General features: G+C 38.8%; 1 protein-coding gene across 4 annotated transcripts in view; it reads right to left on the bottom strand.

The window, feature by feature from the left end:
• RNF121 (ring finger protein 121) overlaps positions 1–21,038 on the bottom strand; it is an 84,762-nt gene that overhangs the window by 41,161 nt on the left and 22,563 nt on the right. For 3 of the 4 annotated variants that reach the window (XM_082340366.1, XM_082340367.1, XM_082340369.1), the window contains exons 2-3: positions 9,126–9,163; positions 6,104–6,245 (exon numbers count right to left, since the gene is read on the bottom strand). In XM_082340366.1, coding sequence (XP_082196492.1) covers positions 6,104–6,245; positions 9,126–9,163 — 180 coding nt within the window. Of the gene's footprint in view, positions 1–6,103; positions 6,246–9,125; positions 9,164–21,038 lie in introns of those variants that run through there. The other variant, XM_082340368.1, reaches the window with a different exon arrangement.

Below are 21,038 nucleotides of genomic sequence, written 5' to 3'. Positions count from 1 at the left end.
CAGAGCAATCCTTATCAAAATCACAACTGCCTTTTTTTGCAGAAATGGAAAAACTGATCTTAAAATTAATATGGAATTGCAAGGGATCTAGAATAGCCAAAGCAATCTTGAAAAGGAACAAGTATGGAAGACTTATGCTTCCTAATTTCAGAACTTACTACATTGCTATGGTAATCAAAAGTGTGATATTGGCATTAGTATAGATCTATAGTTCAATGGAATATAACTGAAAGTACAAAAATAAGTGCATACATCTATGGTCAATTGATTTTTGACAAAAGTGCTAATAAGACCATTAAATGGAGGAAGAAGTCTCTTCAATAAATGGTGCTAGGACAACTGGATAGCCACACGCAAAAAAATAAAGTTAGATCCTTATCTCACACCACTTACAAAAAATTAACTCAAAATGGATCAAAGACCTAAATCCTAAGAGCTAAAAGTATAAAACTCTTCAAAGAAAACACAGGGGTAAATCTTAATAATCTTGGATTTGTCAATGGATTCTTAGACATGACATTAAAAGCATAAGCAACAAAAGAAAAAAATAGGTTTAAGGGTACAAACTTGCAACTAGTAGTAAATAAGCCATAGTAGTAAATAAGCCATAGAGATCTAATGCACAGAATAATGAATATGGACAATGATATTGAACTTTAATGATCAAACTTGCTAAAAGACTAGAACTTAGTTATTCCAACCACACTAAAAAGAAAGAATAATTATGTAATGTGATAGAGGTGCTAAATATCACTACAATGGCAATCATGCTATAATATATAAATGTAGCAAATTAACATTACACACCTTAAATTTACACATTATATGTCAAATATATTAAAAAAAAATTGGATTCATCAAACTTAAAAATGTTTATGCATGAAAGGATACTATCAAGAAAGTGAAAAGGCAACCCACAGAATGGGAGAAAATATTCGTAAATCATTATCTAATGATGGTGTAGTATCCAGACTATATAAAGAACTTCTACAATTCAACAACAAAAAGTCAAAAATCTGGGAGTTCCCTGGTGATCCAGTGGTTAGGATTTGGCACTTTCACTGTTGTGGCCCCGGTTCAATCCCTAGTCAGGGAACTAAGATCCTGAAGGCTGCACAGAACATTCAAAAAAAAGACAAAAATCCAATTAAAAAATGGGTAAAGAACTTGAATAGACATTTCTCCAAAAAAGATATACACATAGCCAATAAAAACATCAAAAGAGGACTTCCTGACAGTCCAGTGGTAAGACTCTGTGGTTCCACTGCAGGGGGAATAGGTTCAATCCCTGGTCAGGGAGCTAAGATCCCACATGCTGCAGTGTGGCCAAAAACAACAACAACAACAACAACAACAACAAACCACCACCAACAAAAAAACCCTCAAAACATCAAAAGATGCTCAACACCATTAGGGAAATACAAATCAAACCACAATGAAATCCCACTTTTATGCCCACTAGGGTGGCTACCATACAAAAAAAAAAAAAAGGAAGGAAGGAAGGAAGGAAGGAAAAGAAAAAGAAAAATAACAAGTGTTGGTGAGAATGTGGAGAAATTGGAACCCAGTATATTGTGAGTTAGAATGTAAAATCCTGCAGCTGCTATAGAAAACCATTTGGCAGTTCCTCAAAAAAGTTAAACACAGAGTTACATATGACTCAGCAAATCCACTCCAGGATATACCCAAGAACTGAAAGTAGGTGTTCAAATAAAAACTTACAATGAATGTTCATAGCAACACTATTCAAAATAGCCCAGGGCTTCCCTGGTGGCACAGTGGTTAAGAATCCACCTGCCAATGCAGGGGACACGGGTTCTATCCCTGGTCCGGGAAGATCCCACATGCCGCGGAGCAACTAAGTCGGTGCGCCACAACTACTGAGCTTGCGCTCTAGGGCCCGCGAGCCACAACTACTGAGCCCATGTGCCACAACTACTGAAGCCCACGCGCCCTGGAGCCCGTGATCTGCAATGAGAGAAGCCACTGCAATGAGAAGCCTGTACACCACAACGAAGAGTAGCCCTCGCTCACCGCAACTAGAGAAAGCCCGCGCGTAGCAACGAAGACCCAATGCAGCCAAAAATAAATAAAATTAATTAATAAGTAAAAAACAAAACAAAACAGCCCAAAGGTGGAAACAACTCAAGTGTCCATCAACTAATGAATGGATAAACAAAATGTAGCATATCCACACAATGGAATATTATACAACCATAAAAGGAATGAAATACTGGTAGATACTACAATATGAAAGAACTTTGGAAACATTATGCTAAGTGAAAGAAGCCAAGCACAAAAGGCCACATATTATATGATTCTATTTATATGAATATACAGAATAGGCAAATACACAGAAAGCAGATTAGTGGTTGCCAGGGTGTGCTGGGAGGGGGAAATGGGAAGTGATTGCTTAATGGGTATGGGGTTTCCTTTGGCGTAACAAAAACATTCTAGAACTAAATAGTGGCCATGGTTGCACAACAACGTGGATGTGCTAAAAGCCAGTGAATTATACACTTTAAAACAGTTAAAACTGTGAATTTTGTTATGTGAAATTGTCCTCAATAAAAATAAAATCTATTCCACTTCCACATAAAATAGTACCTGAAGATATTTTTATGTCTTGAGACTTTTCTCTTAGGAGTAGGAGCAACAAAGTCACTAACGTTAGCTTTAGATTTTACAAAACACTTTGTCATGCAATTTTATATAATCTTCACAACAGGAGATAGATATTATCACCCCAATTTAGAGATAAGAAGAACTGAGGCTCAGAGAGGTATAAAGTCATATAGCCAGGAAGCATGAGAGCTGGCTAATCAAGCCAGATGGTCTAACTCCACTGTATTTACTGCTGCAAGGCAAACAGCTCCAACTCTGATAAGCTTGAAAAAGGACAGGAGATGCCATTATGTACAGGCATCTTGGGCAATTTTTCTTCCTCCAAAGTTAGTACTTTAATCAAAGCAGTAAAAACATTCATTGTACCCAAGTTAATAAAAGTTTTAACAAAAGCAATATAGATCATTATTGTATAAGAGCAGCATAAAGCGGACACTACAGATTTCTTCTTCCAATTTTCTAAAGATATGAGTTTAAGTTTCTCAGTGTAAGATATGCTATGTTAGCATGTCCTCTCACCAATGTAGTTCAGCATAATGTTTACAGGGTGTGGCAATAAAGTAATGAGACGACTGTGTGTGTTCCTTACAACAACTGGCCTCATTAAGTCACAATCACATTCCTATTAAAGATTAATGAATGAATGACACATCAGTGGTTTTCTAACACTCTGATGTGTCCTATAGATGTTCCTGAGAAAGCGGAGGGGTCAGGGTTACCAGCCCAAGAAAAGCATCCTCTTATTTTCTACACTGGGTTTTTCATTAAGATACTGTTTGAAGAAAGGACTCCACAGCCTTTTTAAAAAGTACATACTGAAAACCACTGCAGTACATTATGCATCCTCACTTCTTCAGAGATTTTCAGAAATCTCTGCAGATTAGCCAACAACATATAATTACTTCTAAATTCAAGCACAGAAATTCCAAGGGGGCTCTCTACATTTGGTTTATTATTTTTTGTATTTTCCATGCTCAATTAAACCATCCTGATAAATCCCCATTTTATAGAACAGGTACTATAAGCATACACTGAAAAACAAGTGACTTATCTCAGATGGCAGGGTGAAGCACGAGCAGGGTCCAGATATGAAGCCCCACCCCAGATGGCTCAGCCTGCTGGATGGTGCCTAGTTCAAAAAGCCTTGGTGCCATGTGGTCATTCCATGCACTATGACCTGAAGGTACAGATGTCTCTACTTGCGGTGCATGACAACACATGAAGTGGCTATAGGCCATTAATGTCTGGAACAAGTGCCAGCTCAAGGGCAAAGATTAGTCTCTCTTCTGCCTATGCTCCATATTATCCCTTGGTTCCCTTGATGGAAAATCCTTTCCAGAAGCACCATATGGTATAGTAGAAATTATGAAATATGAAACAGAAGACTTGGGTTCAAATCCCGGCTCTATTAGTATCCCCTTCATGCCTGAACTCTCTGGGCCTCAGTTTGTTCATAGTACTTACCTCATGGGCTATTAGGAGGGTTAAATGAGATAGTGTAGCAGTTCCCATCCTGTGGGCTACAGACCTCTGGGCATCTTTGGCCCTATTACAAGAGGTCTGAAGAAGCACATACTAGAGAAAAAGAATCATTTAGGGATTAAGACTAAAAGCCCTGGAGTAAAATTGTCTTGGTTCAAATAATGATTTTACCAGTGGAGCAAGTTACTTAGCCTTTCTGCCTCAGTTCCTCATCTGTAATTGGAGAAAACAGTATTTATTGGGTTACTGTGAGGATTAAATGAGTTATATATGTAAAGTGCTTAGAACAGTGACTGGCATAGTAAAAATTCAATAAATGTTAGCTATTGTTACTACTATATGTGTTTATGTATTCTTTCAAAGTACAACTATTATCACATGGATGTTTGCCAAGTTTTTTATGTTAAAAAACGGTTATACTTGAAAAGGTTAAATACTTCTAAGATAATAGTTGTAAAAGAATCCAGTATACTACCTGCCGTGTCCTAAGCCAGAGTAGTTGCATCTATGATTTCAATGTTTTTTAATTTACTGAAGCTTATTTTGTGGTCCAACATATAGTCTATCCTGGAGAATGGGCCATGTACACTTGAGAAGAACATGTATTCTGCTGTTGTTGGGTGGAGTATGCTGTATATGTCTGTTACGTCTAATTGGTTTATAATGTTGTTCAAGTCCTCTTTTACCTGTTGATCTACCTGGTTATTCTATCCATTATTGAAAGTGGGGTACTGAACTCTCCAACTATTATTGTAGAACCATCTGTTTCTTCCTTCAATTTTGTCAATTTTTGCTTCACATATTTGGGGGTTCCTTTGTTAGGTACATATATGTTTATAACTGTTATATCTTCTGGCTGCAGTGAACCTTTTATCAATATGTAATGTCCTTCTTTATCTCTTGTAACCTTTTTTGATTTAAAGGCTATTTTGTCTGACATTTAAGAGCCACCAGCTCTTTCTTGGTTATCATTTGCCTGAAATATCTTTTTCCATCCTTTTACTTTTTTTTTTTTTTAATATTTATGTATTTATCTATCTTTGGTTGCATTGGGTCTTTGTTGCTGTTTGCGGGCTTTCTCTATTTGCAGCGAGCGGGGCTACTCTTCGTTGTGGTGGCTTCTCTTGTTGCGGAGCATGGGCTCTAGGCGTGCGGGCTTCAGTAGTTGTGGCTCGCTGGCTCAGTAGTTGGCTCACGGGCTCTAGAGCGCAGGCTCAGTAGTTGGGGGCGCATGGGCTTAGTGGGATCTTCCCAGACCAGGGATCGAACCCATGTCCCCTGCATTGGCAGGCAGATTCTTAACCACTGCACCACCAGCGAAGCCCCATCCTTTTACTTTTATCTCTTGTTTCTTTATATCTAAAGTGAGTATCTTATAGACAGTATAAACATGGATAATGTGGTTTTTTAAATCAATCTAACAATCTCTGCTTTTTAATAGGAGAATTTAATCCATTTACATTTAAAGTAATTACTAATAAGGAAGGATTTACTTCTGCCATTTAGCTGTATGTTTTCTGTACATTTTATATGTTTTTGTTCCTTATTTCCTCTATAACTGCCTTTTTAGGTCTCTCTAACTCTGACCCTGCCTTCTTACCACCTGCTACATTGCCTCCTCTTTATTACTGCATTTTCAAAATATTAATCTAAAGATTCATTGGAGGCTTGGTCTTCCCAATCAAGTGATCATCTCTCCCTCTATCTGAATAGTTCCTAATGAACAGCTCCTTCATGAATCTATCCCAAAATGTTAAAAGGAAGGATCTACCTTTTCTGGCCATGAAAGTACATTCAGGTTCTTTCCCAGTTTTCACAATCTGAATCGCCTGTCCCTTAAACACACACCCAACATACACTATTCACCATTCACACATACAGTTTAGTATTATTATCTATTCCTTGCCTACATGTGGCCTGGGTTAGGCTGACCCTAGAATACTTAAGAAGGGTCTCTTGATGACTGGCAAACAAAAAAATGAGCAAAGTGGCTTACATTGTAGGAGCGGGGGTGCCTCTGTTTCCACTGTACCAGGAGCAGCTGGGCCACCACCAAGGTAGCGATGAGGATGAGGACCATTTCAGCGTGCATGGCTTCGTGGCCGCGGTGCTTGGCATGCATGCGTGCGTGCTCGACCCTGAAAGCCAAACAGATGGGGTGAGCTAGGTCAGGGATGGTGTGGCAGTAAAGGAGCAGTGCTTTCCAGGGATATCTCACTGGTCCATAGCGTAGAACACACTCTTGTACTGTACGAAATAGGGGCTAGAAACACACATGCCCTAGAAGACAGGCATTTTGGGATAGAACAGGGGTCCTATGGGCCCTAGTCACCAAGGTTAGGTATTGGGGTTAAAGGTGGGTGGTCTGCTGCCCGCCCCCAATGTTAAAAACAGCTGATACCTTTCCATTTCAGTCCTATTTCAACCTGTCACTGGAAGAAGAAAGTAACCCAGAGAGGTCACAGCCATAAAGGCTCATACTCTTATTCAATGATATTTATGACACCAATAAAGGAGTAATACTGAAAATATGTGCTAATTCCAGGGTTAAAGTCTTGCTTTATTTGTCCTACCCACCTCTGCCAGGACCAGAGATCCTAAAGACTAAAGCCTGAAAAATCTGAACTTCAGTAGTGCTTCAATTTTACACTATTCCAACAGTGACTTCATTATCAGTATCCACAGGTAAATAGACTCTTCAAGGGCTCAAGGAGAGTACAACTGGAAACTCTTATTTAATCTAAGAGTTTAAATGCTGGCATTCTCTGGTCCTGAGGATTGGCAGCAAGTGATTCCCTTGGCCAGTACAGGCAAAAAGCTTCCTCTGAGAACAGGAAAGAAAAGTCACTCCTACAGCCAAGGGAGAGGAATAAAGAAGGAATTAGGAAACTAAATACAAATGTAACCTGTAGTCAGGAGCTTTTGTGCAAGTTCTCCATACCCAGGGGTATTAGGGAGAAAGGGAAAGGACAACATAAATGGTATCTTCATGGAATTCCCAAGGGCAATGAGAGACTAAGCAAGAAGAACCCAGTGGGATGCATTATGGATAGATAAATCATAAAATATAGCAAAAACTTAGTTGTAGAATCTAGGTGGTGGGTACAAGGGTGTTCACTGCACAATTCTTTCAACTTTTCTGTATATTTGAGATTTTTCATAATAAAATGTTAGGAGGGGGGAAACTTGGTGGGCAGCCAAATGTCAGTCAGCCTGGCAGTCACAGCACCTAAGGGTTCATCTTACATAAAACTTTATCCTAGGTGACAGAATCTGACAAAATATAATAGGGGTAGGAGTCAGAAACTTAGGTTCAGACACAACCTATGTGGTCTTAGCCAAGAAAATTTACATCTCTACATCACAATTTCTTCATCCATCAAAAAGAGTCCTTATCTTTTCTGCCTCCCTCATAGGGTTGTTGTGAGGATAAGCTAAACTAAAAGGGCAAAGGATATTTTAAAATCCCAAGGATTGTGGGGAGTTATAAAGGTAATAAGAGATAAGTTTCTTGTTCTCAGACAGTATATAACTGAATAGATGTGTACAACAACAAATCAAAGAAAGGACTGAGAAAAACCAGAAGTCACCTAGCTCAAGTTACCACTCAACGCAAAAATTATTTTTGCAATCCTTTGTTTGAATACCTCCACTGGCTGAGAATACATGCCTCTTAAAATAATCTGTTCTAGAACCAGCAGTGTCTGACACATTGTAGGAACTCATATGTGCTTATGAAGGAATAAAATTCCAAAGCTTTAAGAAGCAGGAAGCTCTGTGCCTCACAATATACCACGATTATTAACAATGTTTCTGATAATGAGACAAAATTATCTTACTACAGCTTCAATCCTTTGGACCTAATCCTACACTCTGGAACATATCCACTCTCTCTTTCCCAACGCTGCCCCTTCAAATATTTATCATAATATTATTTAAAAAAACAAAACCAATCCTGTTTCTACCATCATTTTCCTGGGCCCTTTTAGGTTAACAGTTCTAGATCTTTATACACGATGCATATAACATAATGTGAAGACCATTAATCCTGATTGCTTTCTTCTAGACATATCTAGCTAAAGCTCTTCTTCATATGCAGTGTTTACAACAAAATCAATGTGGACTCAGCAAAGCAGAACACAGTAGCACTGTCACTTCCCTTAAGGCAGGTAGTATATTTTCAATGAACATCTTCTCAAACTGTAGAATATTTTGGTAGCTCAGGTACACAACTGATGCATATTAAGCTTAAAGTCACCTAAAGTCTTGCTGGGCCTGTCGTATGAGTCGATATCTTTGCCATTCTACATTTTTTATAATCAATAATTTTAATCTAAACGAGGTGTTTTTTTCTCACTATTAAACTTTACTTGGTTGATTTCAGCTCACTGGTCAGCTACCTTATAAAGTTTGTGGGGCAAGCACTTTTGAAACTCCTCTACCAATGAGAAATAATGACAATAAAATATTTGTTGACTCACTCTGGTTACATAGCAAGTTAGTAGCAGAGTTGAGATCAGAAGACACATCTCCCATTTTCTCAAACAGAGCTCTCTGCCCTGTTTCATGGATAATGATGATGTTAATGATGATAATCATCCTTAAAGCAGGTAACACTTACTGGAAGTTTACCACATGCCAGGTACTGTTCTAAGAATTTCACAACACAATGTGTTGTTAATCTTCACAACAACTGTTATGATCCTCATTTTACAAATTGGGAAAACTAAGGTAGTGTGAAGTTAAGTAACTTGCCCAAGATCACAACGCTAGGAAATGGCAGAACTAGTATTCAAAACCCAGATGGATGGTTTGGTGCAATAATCTATTTACTCCCAAGGACTGAGGGAGCTACCCAGGAGTGACCCAAGTACTGGGAAAGATCTCAAATGACCTGTCCTGCTGGTCATAGGTCACTGCCTGCCACAGAAAAGGAAGCAAAAAGGGTAGATATACAACTCTATTAGTAGGATTAATCTATAGTTCCCACCATGATGGGCCCACACTGTCACACTTACCTCCATTGCTCCTCTGGAGAGAGGTCTGACATATCAACCTGTAGAAAGACACCACCGTAAAAATCCATTACTGTCTTAGAACTGTCCCTGCCCAACATACAAGGATCACACACTGCTAGAGCTAAAAGTATGAATTAGGATTTGTGGGACATGAAGCTAGATAAAATATTCTGTCATATAATACCATTTGACTCTAAATGGCCCCATTGGACTAGGGTGAACTAAGCTTAAGTTTGCGCCCAGCGCCTTGTTTGCTTCACCCTAGTCCAAGTCCTTGCTCTGCTATTAAGTAGCAGTGTAATATATATGGAATCTAAAAACAAACAAACAAACAAACAAAAATGGTTCTGAAGAACCTAGGGGCAGGACAGGAATAAAGACACAGACGTAGAGAATGGACTTGAGGACACGGGGAGGGGGAAGGGTAAGCTGGGAAGAAGTGAGAGAGTGGCATGGACATATATACACTACCAAATGTAAAACAGATAGCTAGTGGGAAGCAGCCACCTAGTACAGGGAGATCAGCTCAGTTCTTTGTGACCACCTAGAGGGGTGGGATAGGGAGGATGGGAGGGAGACGCAAGAGGGCAGAGATATGGAGATATATGTATATGTATAGCTGATTCACTTTGTTATAAACCAGAAACGAACACACCATTGTAAAGCAATTATACTCCAATAAAGATGTTAAAAAAAAAAAAAAAAAGTAGCAGTGTGGCCTTCCAACCTCAAAGTTCCAGTTCTATTTGTTAGTCTTATCCTTTTAGAGCAGGATTTCTTAAACCTTGGCACTAGTGATATTCTGGGTTGGCTGATTCTCTGGGTTGTTTTTTTTCCGGGGGGGGTGGGGATCTGTACACTGTAGGATGTTTAGCAGCATCCTTAGCCTCTACCCACTAGATGCCAGCAGCATCTCCACAGATAAAACCAAAAAAGTCTACAGACATTATCAAATGTCCCTTGGGGGACAAAAATTCTCCCAGCTGAAAAACCACTGCTCTAGAATACTACTAAGTTCTTTGAGATCACAGCTCAAGTCTTCTACTTCCTTGTAGCCATACAGAAGCATACCCAAAGCCTCAGTACATAAGTCACTCGATACATTCTTATACTGAACTGAGCTGAAAATGCTCCTTGATATACAGAAGAAAGGCCCTCATAATCACACAAAGGAATCAATCAACAAATATTCCTTTAGTACTTATGAAGTTCAAGGCCCAGTTTCCCACTGTTCCTCTGATAACTTCAGAAAAGTACCTTAAGTGGGATGTTTGAAGTAAAATGGGCAGAACTCCATACTACTACTGAGTAAAATCAGTACATATTTACCATGCATCCTTTATGTGTGTGTACTGGGAATGTCCACCAATGCTTAGAGAGGGCTTTCTGGTTTCTACATGTCCCAGCTGAGGAAGGAAGGAAAGGAAGGGAAGGGCAGGGGAGGGAAGGAAGGAAGGAAGGAAGGAAGGAAGGAAGGAAGGGAGGGAGGGAGGGAGGGAGGGAGGGAGAGAGGGAGGGAAAGAAAGAGAGAGAGAGAAGGAGGGAGGGAGGGAGGGAAGGAAAAGAGGAGGGTAGAGGAGGAAAAGAGGGGAGGGGAGAAGAGGCAAAGAGAGGAGAGGGAAGGAGAGGGGAAGACAGAGGGCAGGGGAGGGGAGGGAAGAAACAATATCCCAAGGCTTCCCCCAGCCAATCAGGGTAATGAAGTCAACCACCCTCCTCGTCCTACTTCACACTGCCTCACAGAATTTATTCATGTGACCTGACTCAGTCCTTCATCTCCCCAGAAGGACAGAGGTCCCCTCCAAGAGGAGACAAGTAGATGCAGGAAATGGAAAGGCCCAGCTGGGTGGTACCTGAGCAGACAATTAAGGAACACAATCTTATGTTATCTTAGACATGTTTTCCAAGTGACCTAACTGCTTCTTAAATCCAGGGCCAGGACCAGGGTGGTGCAAGCAAGGGACCTAGAGCTCAAAATTTAAGAAGGCACACATTTTCAGGTACTGACACTGCACTTGCATGACCTTGAGAGTGAGTGCCTCCTTCAAGTTTGCGCCCAGCGCCTTGTTTGCTTCACCCTAGTCCAAGTCCTGCTTATGTCTATTTTGCTCCCATCCTAGAAGATCCCACAGAGCCGAGGAGAATACACTGCTTTTTCGTCTTTCAAGGAGAATAGCAGAGCTGAGTGTATGTTAAGCACTCAATGAGTACTTGTGAATTTGAACAGAATTCCCTCCAACAGGGTAATAAGTAAGTATGCTGACAAACCAGCACCCCACCTGGAGATGCTTAAGTGGGAGTGTAAACAAACACTTGAAAAATACCTAATAAGCATCTGAGAAAGAAGTATTCATTTTCTGGAGGCACCCAGAAAATCATGTTTAAAAAACTACACGTCAAAACAAAACAAAACAACACAACTATATGTTCAAAGAAGCAAGGTTAAGTCCATTGAAGAGAAAACAAGGAAGATCCAGAGAACCAGACCAGGCATGGGGACGCCTCTCCATGAGATAGTGGTCAAGCATGCTACTGTCTGTGCCTTTGTTTCTCCCGCTGGAAAATAGAGAATAAGTCTTCTGACTTCATTGTGGTGCTGTGAGGGTAAGTATATTCCAAGTGACCAAGTAATTTCATTGCCTTTCTTCCTAGGAGAGTGAGTGTACTTTAAAAAGTACTCAGAGAGGCCAGGGAACTGAATGTTGGTGAAGCACAGGGCAGTAATGCTTTCAGAGCTCAGGGAACAGCTCAGAAGGGCAAGCACTAAGGCTGAGACTAGACCTGGTGCTTAGAGGACCATTTAGCACTTCGTGGAGTAGTACAAGCACCAGAGTGGAGTAATGCTGAGTAAAGACATGATTTGGCTTTAATATTTGCATGCTGAACGAAAAGATTTTTAAAATTACATCCATATCAGTCTTCTAGCTCAGGTGGAAAAACAAGGAAAGCTATAAGCTATACCTATAATTAACCTGTACCATCTGGAAATACATCTTTATTTGCTCCCTCATTAATGAGTTTATTCATCTGGGGCCAAGAAGCCAGTCAGTCCAAACGTGACCTGTCCAGAACTCAGGTAGCTAATTAGGTAGGCTCTCAGGGCAAGATTACTGACTGATGGGCCCATTTCCCACTCCTAAGACCCATACACAGAATGTCTTTTTGCCAACCAATCACTCCCCTCCTAGGATGTTGCAAGGTCTCTAGTCATGTCAATCTACCTAGATCCAGATTTGAAAGAAGTTAGACCAAAAATGTCAGGCAGAGGGCAAGGGAAAACTTTACAAAAATGGAAAATGATCTGCGGTTGACTGATATTTTCTCAGGTGTGAAAGACGCACGGTCCACCAGTGTAATACCACAAACAGGCCTCCTATCCCCCACAAATACTGATACTCTGTGGTCTCTGAGTCATTACACAGGCTGGTTACTTTGTCCCCTCAGCCCCTCTCTTCCACCAAACCACATTCTGCTTTCATGCAAAATGCTAGACAAATCCTCCTGGATCCAGAAAGGCTCTTTAGACTGACCCCATTCACTGGGAAAAAAAAAAAAAAAATCCTTTACTGCCTTGATGAGCATGATCCACAGCCCAGAAGCATCAGCACCCTGAGAGCTTAAGAAATAGATGCTTCAGAATCCATCCCAGACCTCCTGAATCAGAATCTGCATTTAATAAGATACCTAGGTAATTCATATGCACATAAAAGCATTGCTATTGCAATCACCTTGCTGTACACCTGAAATACAACACTGGTAATCACCTATACTCCAATATAAAATAAAAAGTTAAAAAAATAAAATAAAAGGATTATCATAAAAAAAAATTGCTATTGCATCCCAGCACTCACATTCACAATTTGTCCTACAGTCATATACCTCTATACACCTGAATTGTTTTTAACAACAGCTTTACTGAGATCTAATTCACATACCGTAAAATTCACCCACTTAAAATGTACTATTCAGTGCTTTTAGTATATTCAGAGTTGTGCCACCATCACCACTATTTAAATTTAGAACATTTTTACCACCCCAAAAAGAAACCACATACCAGTCAGCCATCACTCTCCAATCTCCCCCCAGCCCAAGGAACCACTGATTTACTTTTGATCTCTATCTATAGATTTGCCTATTCTTGACATTTCATATAAACGAGATCATACAATATGTGGTCTTTTGTGAATGGCTTCTTTCACTTAGCATGTTTTCAGTGTTGCAGCAGGTATTGTAGTTCATTCCTTTCTATTACCAAATAATATTGTATTGTATGGATATACGACATTTTCTTTGTCCATCCATCAGTTGATGGACAATTGGGTTGTTTTAGAGTTTTGAGCTATTACAAATAATGCTGTTATGAACATTCATTTACAAGTTTTCATGTAGACATGCTTTCATTTCTCTTGAGCATGTATCTAGTAGTGGAACTGTCTAGTCATATGTAACTCTATGCTTAACCTTTTGAGGAACTGCCAAACTGTTTTCCACAGCAGCTGCACCATCTTACATTCCCACCAGCAGTGTATGAGGGTTCCAATTTCTCCACATCTTCAACAACACTTATTGTCTTTTTGGTAAAAAGCATCCTAATGGGTGTGAAATGGCAGATCAATATGATTTTGAATTTCCCTGATGTATAATGATGTTGAACACCTTTTCATATGCTTATTAGCCATTCACATATCTTCTTTGGAGAAAAGTTTATTCAGATCCTTTGTCCTTTTTGTCCACTTTTAAAAAATAGACTTTTTTGTTTTTTTACAGCAGTTTTAGATTCACAACAAAATTGAGTGGAAAGCACAGAGATTTCCCATATGCACCCTGCTCCCAAATATGCATAGCCTCCCTCATTACTGACATCCCCATCAGAGCAGTACCTTTGTTCCAACTGAAGCACCTACATTGACATACCATCACCCAAAGTCCATAGTTTACCTGAGAGTTCACTATTGATGTACATTCTATGGATTTGGACAAACATACAATGTCCTCATGGACACATATCCATCATTAGAGTATCATACAGAGTAGTTTCACTGACTTAAGAATTCTCTGTGCCCTGCTTATTCATCTCTCCATCCCCCCAATCCCTAGCAACCACTGATCTTTTTACTGTCTCCATAGTATTGCCTCTTCCAGACCGTCATATAGTTGAAATCATATAGTATGTAGCCTTTTCACATTGGTTTCTTTCACTTAGTAATATGCATTTAATATTCCTCCATCTCTTTTTATGGCTTGATAGCTCACTTCTTTTTAGTACTGAATAATATTCCATTCTCTGGATGTACCACAGTTTATTTATCCATTCACCTACTGAAAGGCATCTTGGTGGCTTCCAAATTTTGGCAATTATGAATAAAGCTGCTATAAACATCTGTGTGCAGGTTTCTGTGTGGACATAAGTTTTCAGCTCCTTTGGGGAAATATTAAGGAGCACAATTGCTGGATTTGGTAACAGTATGTTTAGTTTTGCAAGAAACCACCAAACTATCTTCCAAAGTGGCTGTATTATTTTGCATTCCCACCAGCAATGAATGAGAGTTCTTGTTGCTCCACATCCTTGCTAGCATTTGGTATTGTCAGTGTCTCAGATTTTGATCATTCTAATAGGTGTGTAGTGGTATCTCATTTTAATTTGAATTTCCCTGCCTACGTATGATGTGGGGCATCTTTCCATATACTTATATGCCATCTATATATCTTCTTTGGTGGGCTATATGTTAAGGTCTCTAGCCCACTTTTTTCCCCTTATTTATTTATTTATTTATTTATTTATTTGTCGGGTCTTCGTTGCTGTGTGCGGGCTTTCTCTAGTTGCGGCGAGCAGGGGCTACTCTTCGTTGCAGTGTGTGGGCTTCTCACTGCAGTGGCTTCTCGTGTTGTGGACCACGGGCTCTAGGTGCGCAGGCTTCAGTAGTTGTGGCTCTTGGGCTCTAGAGGACAGGCTCAGTAGCTGTGGTGCTTGGGCTTAGTTCCTCCACGGCATGTGAGATCTTCCCAGACCAGGGATCAAACCCATGTCCCCTGCACTGGCACGTGGATTCTTAACCATTGCGCCACCAGGCAAGTCCGTCTAGCCCACTTTTTTTTTAAATTAATTAATTAATTTCTTTATGGCTGTGTTGGGTCTTCGTTTCTGTGCGAGGGCTTTCTCTAGTTGTGGCAAGCGGGGGCCACTCTTCATCGTGGTGCACGGGCCTCTCACTATCGCAGCCTCTCTTGTTGCAGAGCACAGGCTCCAGACACACAGGCTCAGTAATTGTGGCTCACGGGCCCAGTTGCTCCACAGCATGTGGGATCTTCCCAGACCAGGGCTCGAACCTGTGTCCCCTGCATTGGCAGGCAGATTCTCAACCACTGCGCCACCAGGGAAGCCCTCTAGCCCACTTTTAATCAGGTTGTTTTCTTATTAGTGAGTTTAAAGAGTTCTTTGTATATTTTGGATAACAATCCTTTATCTGATAGGTCTTTTGCAAATATATTCTCCCAGTTTGTGGCTTGTGCTTTCATTCTCCTGACAGTTTCTTTTGCAGAGCAGACCTTTTAATTTTAATTAAGTCTAGCTTATCAGTTCTTTCTTTCAGGGATCATGCCTTTGATGTTATATCTAAGAAGTCATTGCCAAACCCAAGGTCACCTAGATTTTCTCCTATGTTATCTTCTAAGAGTTTTATAGTTTTGCTTTGTGATCTCATTGAGGTTTGTGGTCCATTTTAAGTTACCTTTTGTGACGGGTATAAAGCCTGTGTCTAGAACCTTTTTTTTTTTTTTTTTTTACTTGTGGATGTCTTGATTGCTCTAGCACCATTTGTTGACAGACTCTCTTTGCTCCATTGTATTGCCTTTACCCCTTTGTCAAAGATCAATTGAATAAATTTACGTAGGTCTATCTCTGAGCTCTCCATTCTGTTCCACTGATCTATTTGTCTATTCTTTCACCAGTACCACAGTGTCTTGATTACTATAACTTTATAGTAAGTTTTGAAGTTGGGTAAGTAGTCCTCCAATTTTGTTCTTCTCCTTCAATACTGTATTTGGGTATTCTAGGTATTTTGCTTCTCCATATAAACTTTAGAATCAGTTTACTGATAGCTATAAAATACCTTGCTGGGATTTTGATTGGGATTGCAATGAATCTATAGATCAAGTTGGGAAGAACTGACATCCTGACAACATTGAGTCTTCCTTTACATGGACATGGAATATCTCTCCATTTAGTTCTTCTTTGATATCTTTCATCAGTTTTACAGTTTTCCTCATATAGGTCTTGTACATATTTTGCTATATTTATATCTACATATGTTATTTTTATTTGTGCTAAAGTAAATGGTATTGTGGGGTTTCTTAAAAGATTTTTTTTCATGTGGACCATTTTTAAAGTCTTTACTGAATTTGTTGCCATACTGCTTCTGTTTTATGTTTTGGTTTTTTGGCTGCGAGTCACGTAGGATCTCGGCTCCCCGACCAGGGATCGAACCCACACCCGCTGCACTGGAAGGTGAATTCTAACGACTGTACCACCAGGGAAGTCCCTGGTATTGTGCTTTTAATTGCAAATTCCATTTGTTCATTCTTGGTATACAGGAAAGCAGTTGACTTTGGTATATTAACTGCATATCCTGCAACCCTGCTATAATAGCTTATTAGTACTAGGAGGTTTTTGGTTGATCCTTTCTATAGATGACCATTTCATCTGTGAACAAAGATGGTTTTATTTCTTCCTTTCAAATCTATATTCATTTTATTTCCTTTTCTTGCCTTATTGTGTTAGCTAGGACTTCCAGTATGATGCTGAAAAGCAGTGGTCAGAGGGAACAACCTTGCCTTGTTCCTGATCTTAGTGGAAAACTTCATGCTTCTCACCAGGTAAGTATGTTAGCTGTAAGTTTTGGGTAGATATTCTTTATCAAGTTGAGGAAGTTCCCCTATATTCCTAGTTTAATGAGAAATTTTTATCTTGAATGGGTGTTGGATTTTGTCAAATGATTTTTCTGCATATATAGATATGTTCATGTAATTTTTCTTCTTTAATCTGTTGATGTGATAGATTACATTAATTAATTTTTCAAATATTGAACCAGGTTTGCATACCTAGGATAAATTCCACCTGGTCATGGTGTATGATCCTTTTTATACACTGCTGGATTCAATTTGTTAATGTTTTATTAATGATTTTTACATCTATGTTCATGAGAGACATTGGTCTATAGTTGTCTTATAATATCTTTGTCTGGTTTTGGTATTAGGGTAATGCTGACCTCACAGAATGAGTTAGGAAGTATTCACTCTGCTTCTATCTTCTGAAAGAGACTGTAGAGAATTGCTATAATTTCTTCCTTAAATGTTTGGTAGAATTCACCAGTGAACCCATCTGGGCCTGGTACTTTCTGCTTTGGAAGGTTATTAATTATTCAATGAATTTCTTTAATAGATATAGGCCAATTCTGATTGTCTGTCTTCTTGTGTGAGTTTTGACCGATTGTGTCTTTGAAGGAATTGGTCCATTTCATCTAGGTTATCAAATTTGTGGTCATAGAGTTGTTCATAGTATTCCTTTATTATCCTTTTAGTGTCCATTGGCTCTGTAGTGATGTCCCCTCTTTCATTTCTGATGTTAGGAATTTGTATCCTTTATTTTTTCTTAGTTAGCCTGGCTACAGGTTTATCAACTTTATTAATCTTTTCAGAGAACCAACTTTTGATTTTGTTGATTTTTTCTAGATTTCCTGTTTTCAATTTCATTGATTTCTGCTCTAATTTTTATTATTTCTTTCTTCTGCTTATCTTGGATTTAATTTGCTCTTTTTCTGGTTTCCAAAGGTGGAAGTTTGGATGACTGATTTTAGATCTTTCCTTTTTTTCTAATATGTGCATTCAGTGCTATACATTTCCCTCTAAGCTCTGCTTTTGCTGTATCCACAAATTTTGATACGTTTTCATATTCATTTAGTTCAAACATATTTAAATTTCTCTTGAGATTTCTTTTTTGATCCATGTGTTATTTAAGCAGCATGTTGTTTAATCTCCCAAGTATTTGTGGATTTTTCCAGCTATCTTCCTGTTACTGATTTCTGATTTAATTCCATTGTGCACTGAGAGCAGAAAATATATGATTTTTATTCTTTTAAATTTGTTAAGGTATATTTTATGGCCCACAATGTGGTCTATCCTGGTGAATGCTCCATGAGAACTTGAGAAGATTGTCTAGTCTATTCTGCTGTTGCTGGATGAAGTAGTCTATAGATATCCATTATATTCAGTTAATTGATGGTGTCATTGAGTTCAGCCTTGCCTTCATGAATTTTCTGCTTGCTAGATCTGCCCCTTTGTGACACAGGAGTGTTGAATTCTCCAACTATAACAGTGGATTCATCTATTTCTCCTTGCAGTACTATCATTTTTTGCCTTATGTATTTTCACACCCTATTGTTAGGTACACACACATTAAGACATTGTTATGTCTTCTTGGAGAACTGACTCCTTTATCATTATGTAATGCCCCTCTTTTTTAAAATTAATTAATTAATTTATTTATTTATTTTTGGCTGCATTGGGTCTTCGTTGTTGCACGCAGGCTTTCTCTAGTTGCAGCAAGCGGGGGCTACTCTTCATTGCGATGCACAGGCTTCTCATTGTGGTGGCTTCTCTTGTTGCGGAGCACAGGCTCTAGCATGCGGACTTCAGTAGTTGTGGCACACGGGCTTGGTTACTCCGCAGCATGTGGGATTTTCCTGGACCAGGGCTCGAACCCGTGTCCCCTGCACTGGCAGGCAGATTCTTAACCACTGCACCACCAGGGAAGCCCTGTAATGCTCCTCTTGATCCCTGATAACTTTCTGTGCTCTGAAGTCTGCTCTATCTGAAATTAATATAGCTACTCCTGCTTTCTTTTGATTGTCAGCCTGATATATCTTTCCCCATTCCTTTACTTTTAATCTATATGTGTCCTTTTATTTAAAATGGGGTTGTTTTAGATATATAGTTGGGTCTTGTATTTTTTATCCACTCTGACAATCTCTGTTTTTTAACTGATGCATTTAGATCATTAATGTTCAAAGTGATTATTAATATAGTTGGATTAGCATCTACTATATTTGTTACTGTTTTCTATTTGTTGCCCTTATTCTTTGTTTCTATTTTTGTCTTCCAATCTTTTTCTGCCTTTTGTAGCTTTAACTGAGAATATTATATGATTACATTCTCTTTCCTTTCTTAGCTTATCAGTTATACTTTTTAAAAAAATTTATTATTATTAATATTTTTTGGCCTACCTGTGCAGCTTGTGGGATCTTAGTTCCCAGACCAGGGATGGAAACCAGGCCCTCAGCAGTGAAAGTGTACTGGACTGCCAGGGAATTCCCTATGCTTTTATTTTTACTTCTTTTAGTGGTTGCTCTAGAGTTTGTAGTATACATTTACAAATAATAAAACCCACTTTCAAATAATACTATACCACCTTACAGATAGTTTGAGTACCTTATAACAACAAAATAATCCTAATTCCTCCCTTTCATCCCTTGTATCATTGCTGTCACTCATTTCACTTATCCATAAATACACACACACAAACATACATAGTCAAATATAGTGTTGGTATTATTACTTTGAAAAAACTATTCTGTTAGATCAATCAACAATATGTAAAATAGGGAATTCTCTGGTGGTCCAGTGGTTAGGACTCCATGCTCTCACTGCCAAGGGCCCAGGTTCGATCCCTGGTCGAGAAACTAAAATCCTATAAGCTGTGTGGTGCAGCAAAAAAAAAAAAAAAAAAAAATATATATATATATATATATATATATATAAAATAAAAGAGCATCTACAAATATCCTATAGCTTACATTATATTTAATGGTGAAAGATTGAATGCTTTCCCCCTAAGATCAGAAATGTCAGGATGTCCACCCTCACCACTACTATTCAACATAATACTGAAGTTTCTAGCCAGCAAAATAAGGCAATAAAAGGTACAGATTAGAAAGAAATAAAACTGCCCCTTATTTGCAGATGACATCATGGCCTACATAGAATATCCCAAAGAATCTACCAAAAAAAAAAAAAAAAAAAAAAGGCTAGAACTTATAAGTGAGTTCAATGAGGTGGCAGAATACAATATAAACATACACACAAAAATTGTATTTCTATATATTAGCAATGAACATATGGAAAATGACATTTAAGATACAATAAAACTTACAATCGCTCATTAAAAAAAGAATTAGTAAAATAAATGTTTTTATTCTACCTTCACTTATTCCCTCTCCAATGCTCTTCCTTTCTTTATGTAGATCTGAGGCTCTGACTTCTATTATTTTCCTCTCTCTAAAGAACTTCTTTTAACACTTCGTGCAAGGCAGACCTACTGGCAATAAATTTGCTCTATTTTTGTCTGTCTTTATTTCTCCTCTTTTGAAGGCTAATTTCATGGGATACCGAATTCTAGGCTGGTGGGGTTTTTGTTTTTTTCAACACTATAAACATTTCATTCTACTCTCTTCTGCTTGCCTGGTTTCTGAGGATAAACTGGATGTAATTCTTATCTTTGCTCCTCTGTAGGTTAAGGTGTTGTCTCCTCTGGCTTCTTTCAGGACTTTTTGTCTTTGATTTTCTATCATTTGAAAAATGATATGCCTAGATTTACTGGGGGGTTCTGGCATTTATCCTGCTTGGTGTTTTCTGAACTTCCTGGATCAGTGGTTTGGTGTCTGACATTAATTTGGGAAAATTCTCAGTCATTATGGTTTCAAATATTCTGTTTCTCTCCTTCTTCTCCTTCTGGTATTCTCATGATGCATCTGTCTTAGTCTGTTCAGGCTGCTATAATAAAATACCATTGACCGGGTGGCTTATAAACAACAAACATTTACTTCTCACATTTCTGGAGTGTGGGAAGTCCGGGATCACAGC

Source organism: Balaenoptera borealis (assembly GCF_965194805.1).
Source record: "Balaenoptera borealis genome assembly, chromosome: 11".
Classification (NCBI taxonomy): Eukaryota; Metazoa; Chordata; class Mammalia; order Artiodactyla; family Balaenopteridae; genus Balaenoptera; species Balaenoptera borealis.
This window is presented reverse-complemented; position numbering and strand designations above follow the sequence as displayed.